Source organism: Ursus maritimus, unplaced genomic scaffold (assembly GCF_017311325.1).
Source record: "Ursus maritimus isolate PB19 unplaced genomic scaffold, ASM1731132v1 scaffold_29, whole genome shotgun sequence".
Lineage (NCBI taxonomy): Eukaryota > Metazoa > Chordata > Mammalia > Carnivora > Ursidae > Ursus > Ursus maritimus.
The window spans coordinates 8,176,294-8,186,297 of record NW_024425452.1 but is presented as its reverse complement, the minus strand read 5'-3'; the positions used below and the strand labels follow the sequence as shown (position 1 = coordinate 8,186,297).

At 35.3% G+C, this 10,004-nt stretch overlaps 1 protein-coding gene across 2 annotated transcripts in view; it reads left to right on the top strand.

The window, feature by feature from the left end:
• MMUT (methylmalonyl-CoA mutase) overlaps positions 1 to 10,004 on the top strand; it is a 36,852-nt gene that overhangs the window by 9,827 nt on the left and 17,021 nt on the right. For both annotated transcript variants that reach the window (XM_008691815.2, XM_008691814.2), the window contains exons 4-6: positions 6,239 to 6,396; positions 8,396 to 8,567; positions 9,502 to 9,750. In XM_008691815.2, coding sequence (XP_008690037.1) covers positions 6,239 to 6,396; positions 8,396 to 8,567; positions 9,502 to 9,750 — 579 coding nt within the window. The remainder of the gene's footprint in view (positions 1 to 6,238; positions 6,397 to 8,395; positions 8,568 to 9,501; positions 9,751 to 10,004) is intronic.

Here is a 10,004-nt window from a genome sequence, read left to right as displayed (position 1 = left end):
AAGAATTTAATTTGCAATAGCATCAAAAAGATTAAAATCTATAGGAATACATTTAACAAAAAGAAGTGCCAAATTTATATAGAAACTACAGAATAGTTTTAAGAAATTACACGATTTAAATAAAACTGAAAACATTCTGCTCATGGATGGGAAGACTCAATATTGTTAAGATGGCAGTACTGCCCAAAGTGATCTACAGGTGAGCCTGTAATCCCTATCAAAATCCCAGAAATTTTAGAAATTTACAAGCTGATTCCAAAATTCATATGGAATTGTAAGGGCTCCATAATAGCCACAAAAACAATTTTGAAAAAGAACAAAGTAGAGGACTCACACTTCCTTATTTCAAAACCTAGTATAGGCATACATACCTCAGAAATACTGCAGATTCAGTTCCACTACCGTAAAGCCAAGTCAGGCGCGAATATTTTCATTTCCCAGTGTATATAAAAGTTATCTTTGGGGCGCTCTGGGTGGCATAGCGGTTAAGATCTGCCTTCGGCTCAGGGCGTGATCCCGGCGTTTGGGATCGAGCCCCACGATCAGGCCTCCTGCTATGAGCCTGCTCTTCTTCCTCTCCCACTCCCCTGCTTGTGTTCCCTCTCTCGCTGGCTGTCTCTTCTCTGTCAAATAAATAATAAAATCTTTAAAAAAAAAAAGTAATCTTTGCACTATGCCATAGTCTAGTAAGTGTGGGATAGCATTATGTCTAAAAAAATGTACATACCTTTTAATATATAAAAATGCCAAAGAAATGCTGCACCATCATCTTTAAGAATTCAGAGTCCTAATTCGGGCAGGTGGAGGTCTTAATGTTTACTGATCAGGTTAGTGGCTGTGGCAGTTTCTTGAGAAAGAAAGCAGCAGTGGTGGAAAACAGTATGAGATTCTCAAACAGAAAATAGGAATACCATATACAATTACTGGGCATACCCAAAGAAAATGAGAACACTAATTTGAAAAGATATTTGCACTCCCCTGTGTTTATTATAGCATTATTTGCAGCATTATTTACAATAGCCAAGGTAATGGAAGCAATTCACGTGTTCTGTCTGCTAGATGAATGGATAAAGAAGATGAGGTATTCATATATAGTGGACTATTAGCAGCCATAAAAAGGATGAGATCTTGCCATTTGTACAGCATGGATAGGCCTGAAGGATATGCTAAGGATGTCAGACTGAAAACACAAATACCATGTGATTTCACTTATGTGGAACTTTAAAAACAAATTATTAAACAAAAAGCAGAATCAGACCATAAATATAGAAAACAAACTGATGCTTGACGGAGGGAAATGGAAAGGGCTGGGGACGGAGAAGACGGTGAAGGAGAATGGAAAATACAGGCTTCCAGTTATAACCAATATAAAGATGTTGGTAATGCGGGTGATTGATGGTAACCACTTGTGGTGAGATAGCATAACATAGAGAAGAAATCTTCATTTCTCCATGTTGTACACCTGAAACCAAATGACACGTGTGTCAGCTATACTAAGTTTTAAAAATTATTTTTAAATAGTTCAAAATAAATCAAAATAAAGATCATTTAAAATTCATTTAAAAATAAGAGATGAAGTTTGCTGCACTCTGGTCAACTCTTCTCTTACAAACAATGTAGTATGAGAGATGCTGTTTAATAGCATTTTACCTGCAGAATTTCTTTCAGAATTGGAGTCAGTCCTCTCTCAAACCCCAAGCCAAGCTTCTGTTTTTTACCAACTAGTTTATGTAACATTCTGAATCCTTTGTTGTTATTTCAGTAGTCTTCAACATGTTCACCAGAATAGATTCCATCTCAAATAACACTTTCTTTCCTCATCTTTAAGAAGCAGCTCCTCATCTCTTCCAGTTTTGTCATGAGATCGCAGTAATTCAGCCACATCTCCTTCAGGCTTCTTACTCTAATTTAGTTCTCGCAAGCAATTCCAAATTTCTCTCACATCTGCAGTTATGTCCTCCACTGAAGTCTTGAACCCTTCGTAAAGTCATCCATGTGAGGGGTTGGAATCAACTTTTTTCCCAAATTCATTAATGTTGATATTTTTACTCTTCCAGGAATCGACAAAATGTTCTTTAATGGCATCTAGAAGAAGGTTTTCAATTTTACTTTGTCCAGATCCATCACAGGAATTACTATCTATGGCAGCTAAAGCCTTGTGAAATGTATTTTAAATAATAAGACTCTGAAAGCCAAAATTACTCCTGATCCAGGCTGCAGAATGATATTGTGTTAGCAGGCATGAAGGCACAGTAATTCTTTTGCACATCTCCATTGCAGCTCATGGGGTGACCAGGTGCAGCTGTCAGTGAGCAGTATTTCTGGAAGAATTCCTTTTCCTTAGCAGGTGTCCTAGGGCTAAAAATACCCTCAGGGAAATCACGTTGTAAATAGATGCTCTCCCCAGGGCTTTTGTTGTTCTATTTATAGAGCACAGGAGAGTAGATTTAGCATACCCCTGAAGGGCCTTAGGGATTTTCATAACGGCACGCGTGAAGCAGTGGTTTCAACTCTTAAAGCCTAGGCTGCATTAGCCCATAACAAGAGAGTCACCTCGTCCTTTTGAAGCCAGGGCAGGCATTGACTTCTCCTCTCTAGCTGTGAAAGTCCAGATGTAACCCTTTTCCTTAATATAGCAAGGTTGTCCCGGCTCACACCTACACTGAAAATCTGTTTAGTGTAGCTACCTTCATGAATCATCCTGGCTAGATATTCTGAATAACTTGTTGGAACTTCTGTATCAGCACTTCGCTGCTCCACCGTGCACTTTTATGCTATGGAGATGGCTTCTTTCCTTAAACCTCATGAACCAACCTCTGGCTTCAAACTTCCAGGGCTTCCTCACCAATCTCAGCCTTCACAAAACTGAAGAGAGTTAGGGCCTTGATCTGGACAATGCTCTGGCTTAAGGGAGTGTTGTGGCGGCTTTGATCTTCTTTCCAGACCACTAAAACCTTGTCTCTGAATCAGCAATAAAGCTATGTTGCTTTCTTATCATTTGTGTGTTCACTGGAGTAGCACTTTTAATTTCCTTCAAGAACCTTTCCTTTGCAGTCACAAGTTGGCAGTTTGTCACAAGAGGCCTAGCTTTTGACTTGCCTTCCTCACTAAGCTTAATCATTTCTAGCTTTTGATTTAATGTGAGAGACATACAACTCTTTCTTTGACTTGAACATTTAGGGGCCATCATAGAGCTAGTAACTGGCCTCATTTCAATATGGTTGTGTCTCAGGGAACAGGGAGGCCCAAGGAAAGGGAGAGAGATAGGAACGGCTGTTCAGTGGAACAGTCAGAACACACACATTTAGTTCACCATCTCATACGAACATGCTTCGTGGTACCCCAAAACAATTTTATAATAATAACATCAGAGATCATTGATCACAGATGACCATACAAATACAATGATGAAAAGTTTGAAATGTTGCAAGGATTACCAAAATGTGACAGAGACCCAAAGTGAATAAATCCTGTTTGAAAAAGTGTGCCAGTAGACTTGCTCAGCAGAGTTGCCACAAACCTCCAAAATATATAAAGAATTTATACAGCTCAGTACCCAAAAAACAGTCCAATTTAAAAATGGGCAGAAGACATGATCAGACATTTCTCCAAAGAAGACATACAGATGGACAACAGACAAATGAAAAGATGCTCCACATCACTCATCATTAGGGAAATGCAAATCAAAACTACAATGAAATATCACCTCACACCTGTCAGAAGGCTAAATCAACACGAAACAAGTGTTGGCGAGAATGTGAAGAAAAAGGAACCCTCTTGCACTGTTGGTAGGAATGCAAATTGGTGCAGCCACTGTATGGAGGTTCCTCAAAAAATTAAAAACAGAACTCCCCTATGATCCAGAAATTGCAGTATTGGGTATTTACCCAAAAAATACAAGAACAGTAATTCAGAGGGATACATGCACCCATATGTTTATTGCAGCATTAATTTCAGTAGCCAAATTATGGAAGCAGTCCAAGTGTCCATCAAATGATTAATGGCTAAAGAGGTTGTCATGTGTGTATATATATATACACAGTGGAATATTATCCAGCCATAAAAAAAGAATGGAATCTTCCCATTTACGATGACATGGATGGAGCTAGAAATTATAATGCTAAGCAAAATAAGTCAGAGAAGAGAAATACTGTATGATTTCACTCATGTGCAATTTAAGGAACAAAACAAGCCAAGGGAAAAATTAAGAGAGAAGCCAAGAAACAGCCTCTTAACTATAAAGGACAAACTGAAGGGGCATCTGGCTGGTTCAGTCAGTGGAGCATGTGACTCTTGATCTTGGGGTTGTAAGTTCAAGCCCCACGTTGGGTGTAGAGATTACTTTAAAAAATAAAACCTTTTGGGGTGCCTGGGTGGCACAGCGGTTAAGCGTCTGCCTTCAGCTCAGGGCGTGATCCCGGCGTTATGGGATCAAGCCCCACATCAGGCTCTTCCGCTATGAGCCTGCTTCTTCCTCTCCCACTCCCCCTGCTTGTGTTCCCTCTCTCGCTGGCTGTCTATCTCTCTGTCAAATAAATAAATAAAATCTTTAAAAAAAATAAGTAAAAAAAAATAAAACCTTTAAAAAGAAAAAACAAACTGAAGGCTACCAGAGGGGAGATTGGTGGGGGGATAGGTTAAATAGGTGATGGAGATTAAGGAGTGCACTTTTGATGAACATCAGTGATTTATGGGATTTTTGAATTACTATATTGTATACCTGAAACTGATAACACTCACACTGTATGTTAACTAACTGGAATTAAAATTTTTAAAAAATGGAATATAGTATTCTAATAAAGACCTAATTTATGTTGTGAAATAAGTAAATAAATGAATAAATAAAAATGCATCTAGTAAAGTAAATGTGACAGTAAAATATAAACTAACAAAAATGAAGGACTTTATCAGAATATACTAAAAATACGGCATTTTATTTTATTTATTTATTTTTTTTAATGATTTTTTATTATATTATGTTAGTCACCATACAGTACATCCCCGGTTTCCGATGTAAGGCTCGATGATTCATTAGTTGTGTATAACACCCAGTGCACCATGCAATACGTGCCCTCCTTACTACCCATCACCGGTCTATCCCATTCCCCCACCCCCCTCCCCTCTGAAGTCCTCAGTTTGTTTCTCATAGTCCATAGTCTCTCATGTTTCATTCCCCCTTCTGATTACCCCCCCTTTCTTTATCCCTTTCTTCCCCTACCGATCATCCTAGTTCTTATGTTCCATAGATGAGAGAAATCATATGATAGTTGTCTTTCTCTGCTTGACTTATTTCACTTAGCATTATCTCCTCCAGTGCCGTCCATGTTGTAACAAATGTTGAGAACTTGTTCTTTCTGATAGCTGAGTAATATTCCATTGTATATATGGACCACAACTTCTTAATCCAGTCATCTGTTGAAGGGCATCTCGGTTCCTTCCACAATTTAGCTATTGTGGACAATGCTGCTATGAACATTGGGGTGCATATGGCCCTTCTCTTCACTACATCTGTATCTTTGGGGTAAATACCCAGTAGTTCAATGGCTGGGTCATAGGGTAGCTCAATTTTTAACTTTTTAAGGGACCTCCACACTGTTTTCCAGAGTGTATTCCCACCAGCAATGTAGAAGGGATCCCCTTTCTCCACATCCTCTCCAGCAATTGTTTCTTGCCTTGTCAATTGATTTTTAAGCCATGTATTTTATCCTGTTTTGTTTCAATATATAATACTAAGGATTGAATCATTTTCTCTCCCCCTAACCCCCACCATTTGCTTATTCATGTTCAGCAACTTCATTCAAATAAGGAAATTGATAACTAGTAAAACTTAAATTTATGTATCTTCAGCAGATTAGCCCAAAGTTATGAGATCTTAGGACCTTGTGAGGTCATAGTAACCGGTTTGGAATTAAAGATGTCTTATTCAGTTCTCAGACTAAAGGTTGCATTCCTAACTTTAACTAACTAATTTCAGAGTTTAAACTTTGATTCTAACGAATGGTTAGTGCAAATTTCTTTTCACTAGAAAAATAAAACAGGTGGTTCATTGAATCACCACTTAAATTGAGGAGTGAATTAAACGTAACAAAGTAAGCATTAAGTATTTTCAGTTAATATTAAAGACTACTTAGTATATCTGAGTTGAACATCATTTAAAAATAATAGTCTTTTAGAAAATGGGTTTAATATAGTCTTTTAAAATTTTTATTCACTGTTATATTTTTATTATTTTATGTAGCACATGCCAAAATTTAATTCAATTTCAATTAGTGGATACCATATGCAGGAAGCAGGGGCTGATGCCATTCTGGAACTGGCCTATACTATAGCAGATGGGTTGGAATATTGTAGAACTGGACTCCAAGCTGGTCTGACAATTGATGAATTTGCACCAAGGTGAGTATATTGACCTCAGAGATTGTCTCAATATTAGGAAAATTTTTAGGACCAATTTATGAGTATACAGTTGATCTATTGATAAAATAAATCTGTATAAGTGTCATACTAGATTCTCTTATGTTTTATTGGAGTAATAATGAGAGAATAACCCAATACTGTGTGTAATTGAAAATCAGAATTAAATTTGACTACTTCTTGGTAAATTAGAGGAATCTTGTTTCTAGCTATTCAGAAAACACAATTACCTGATATATTTTGACAATTAAAATGTAAACATCATATTCAGGTATATTAGCTTTTATTCTTTTAATTTTCCATTCTAGAAAGTAAGTCATTTATTTCATTTTTTTTCTGTTGCACTTAGATAATATAAATGTTTTGGAATGCACAGTGCTATTTAAAACATTTCTGTTTCAAAATAGCTTGTTAATAAAGTTGTATGAAAAATATGGAAAAGCTTGGGGTGCCTGGGTGGCACAGTCAGTTGAGCATCTAATTCTTGGTTTCGGCTTAGGTCGTGATCTCCAGGTCCTGAGATCCAGCCCTGCGTTGGGCTCGTGCTCAGCATGGAGTCAGCTTGAGATTCTCTCTCCCTTTCCCTCTGTCCCTCCCGCTCATTTTCTCTCTCTCTCCCAAACAAATAAATAAATCTTTAAAAAAATATGGAAAAGCTTAACTGAAGTTTATGAAGTGCTTAAATTTGGTGACCAAAAATTGGTCAGCTAAACAATTAATTACTAAATTTTGCTCTGGCTGAGTACCAGCTTATGTGCTGGGAAAAAAAATTGTGAAAAACATGACTTCTGTCCTCATATTGTTTATAGACTAGTGAATGCTCCTTTACACCAGAGGCTGTTATACATATACTACGACAACATTTCTCAAAGTGTGGTCCAAGGACTTTTCAGAGTCATTACCCTTCCTGGGGTCTTTCAGGTTAAATTGTTTTCATGATTGTATTAAGACTTTATCTGCCTTTTTCACCTCCATTCTTTTAAAAGTGTACAGTGTTGTTTTCCAGATACATGATGTTGCAACAGATTGAATGTAGAAGCAGACATTGATTCCAGCTGTTTTCCCTAAAACCACACATTGGATTTGCAAAAATGTAAAACAGTGACTGTTTTATTATAATTTTTTATTTTAGCAAAGTATAATTATTTTTCATAAAAATGTTATTTATGTTAAAATGTCATATGTTTGTTGTTTCTAAATGAATTAATATGTAAAGTATTGATAGATATTATCCAAGTAAAGATTTCTTGGGGTCTTTAGTAATTTTTAAGAATGAAAAGGTATCCTGAGACAAATATTTGAGAATAGCAGTGTTAAGAACTTCCAAAGGTATGTCAAGAATTTTTATTAGGTTTTAGTTTCTTTACTTAAGGCTCACCTTGTCTTATATAAAGAAACACAGCCTTTTTGCCTCTAGGCACAGGCAAGTAAACTAAATGTGTAACTCAGCTGCAGAATATAAATTTTGGGTTTGGGGGCAATTGGAGAAATATATGCCTACACCAAATATATAATTTTTCTTTCAAAACAAAACAAAAAACAGGAAAACTTTGTTGCTATCCAAAGAAAACAAGTTGGTGGTTTTATTCCCTTCATAGGTGACCCCTGACTTACATACCGGGTATTCTTAATATATTTTATTTTTGAATAGTGATTCATTCTTTATTTAAGGGCACATTCTTTATTATTTGGAACTTTTCTAAAAAAAAAAAAAAAGACAAAAACAAAAAAACATTTGTAAAGTGAATACTTCCTACCTGAAGCAACAATCACAGCTCTTTCTTCTGTGTGCTTAAAACTGTACTTTTATCTGTTAGGTTTAAAGTTACTTAAGTATATATGCTTTGATTTTAATTCAAATTTAAGTGTTTGAAATTAAAATCTGGACACTATTTTCTTTATTGTGTGATACAGTTAGTTTTATTTTCCATTTTGTATTGTTAAGTATAATCAAATAATGGACTTAACATTACTATTTTAGGTTGTCTTTCTTCTGGGGAATTGGGATGAACTTTTATATGGAAATAGCAAAAATGAGAGCTGGGAGAAGACTCTGGGCTCACTTAATACAGAAAATGTTTCAGCCTAAAAACTCTAAATCTCTTCTTCTGAGAGCGCATTGTCAGACATCAGGATGGTCACTTACTGAGCAGGTATATGTATAATTTAAAGTGTAGGGGTTTAGTAAAGTTATATATTGTCTTACAAGCAACATAGCGCAAATGAAGTAGATTTAAGAACCAATCTGTTAATATTTGAAAATTATGATTATTCTGAAGCATAATGCACATTTATGTTTTTAACACATATTATAATAAATAAAACTGGCTCCCTCTAGTGGTTAACAATATAAAATCATATAAATCTGCTTACCTGTAGTGCTGTTTACCTTTTTAAAAGTAAAAAAAAAAAAAAAATGATGATGAGGAAGAAGTAAAAGCCATAATTTAGTTAATATTGTCTTAAATAATTTTAAGAGTTAAAATTCTTAACATAAAATTGCCTGATTCACATTTTGTGCATATATATTATTTATTTTAGCTATGTGTTTAAGTATGCATACAAATAGACCCATTTAAAGACTGTTATCATTTGAGTAATTTCATTCTATTAAAAAATAGTGTGATGATCTTTTTTTCATGATATTTTGATACATTAAAAATAATTTATAATTTTAAAGTTACATTGCTTTTGTATACTTAAAAGTGAATAAAAAAAGTCATATTAAATATGACTTCAGGTACTCATAAATGGAGAAATACAGTTTCAGGTTGGGAGAAACTTTAATAATCATTTTTGTCTTAACCTCCTCATTTTACAGCTAAGGAAGCTAAAGTTCAGAAAGGTCCAATGAATTGCCCAAATCACAATCAGGAACAGAATGAACCCCAAAATTTTTATCTCATAGTACATTGTTCATCTGTTTCATTGATCATTTATTAATAAATCATTTGTTGAGTGCCTGTTAAATCTGAAGCCTAACGTAGACGTTGGCAAAATAAGTATGCACGAGCCACTGCTTAATCATAGCATCTTTTATCAACTGTTGCCTTGTTTTGACTTTTTGCTTTTCACTAAATGTTTTAGGATCCTTATAATAACATTATTCGTACTACAATAGAAGCAATGGCAGCAGTGTTTGGAGGGACTCAGTCTTTGCACACAAATTCTTTTGATGAAGCCTTGGGTTTGCCAACTGTGAAAAGTGCTCGAATTGCCAGGAATACACAAATCATTATTCAAGAAGAATCCGGGATTCCCAAAGTGGCTGATCCTTGGGGAGGTTCCTATATGATGGAATCTCTCACAAATGATGTTTATGATGCTGCCTTGAAGGTCAGTTTCTCCTCTTTGAAACTTTGGTTTTAAGATTTACAGATTTATAAAGATTTATAGGTATTTTGATTTATAAATCAAATCATTTATAGGTTTATATCAAGATTTATGAAATGAGAGAAAATAATTTTAGATTCACCTTTAATAGTATACAAATGGAAACATAAAATGCATTTGTATTTATATTAAATATTTTGTTCAAAGAGTTAAAAAAAGCAGTCCTTTGTCTTCTACTTGCATTTTTTCTGCTTCCT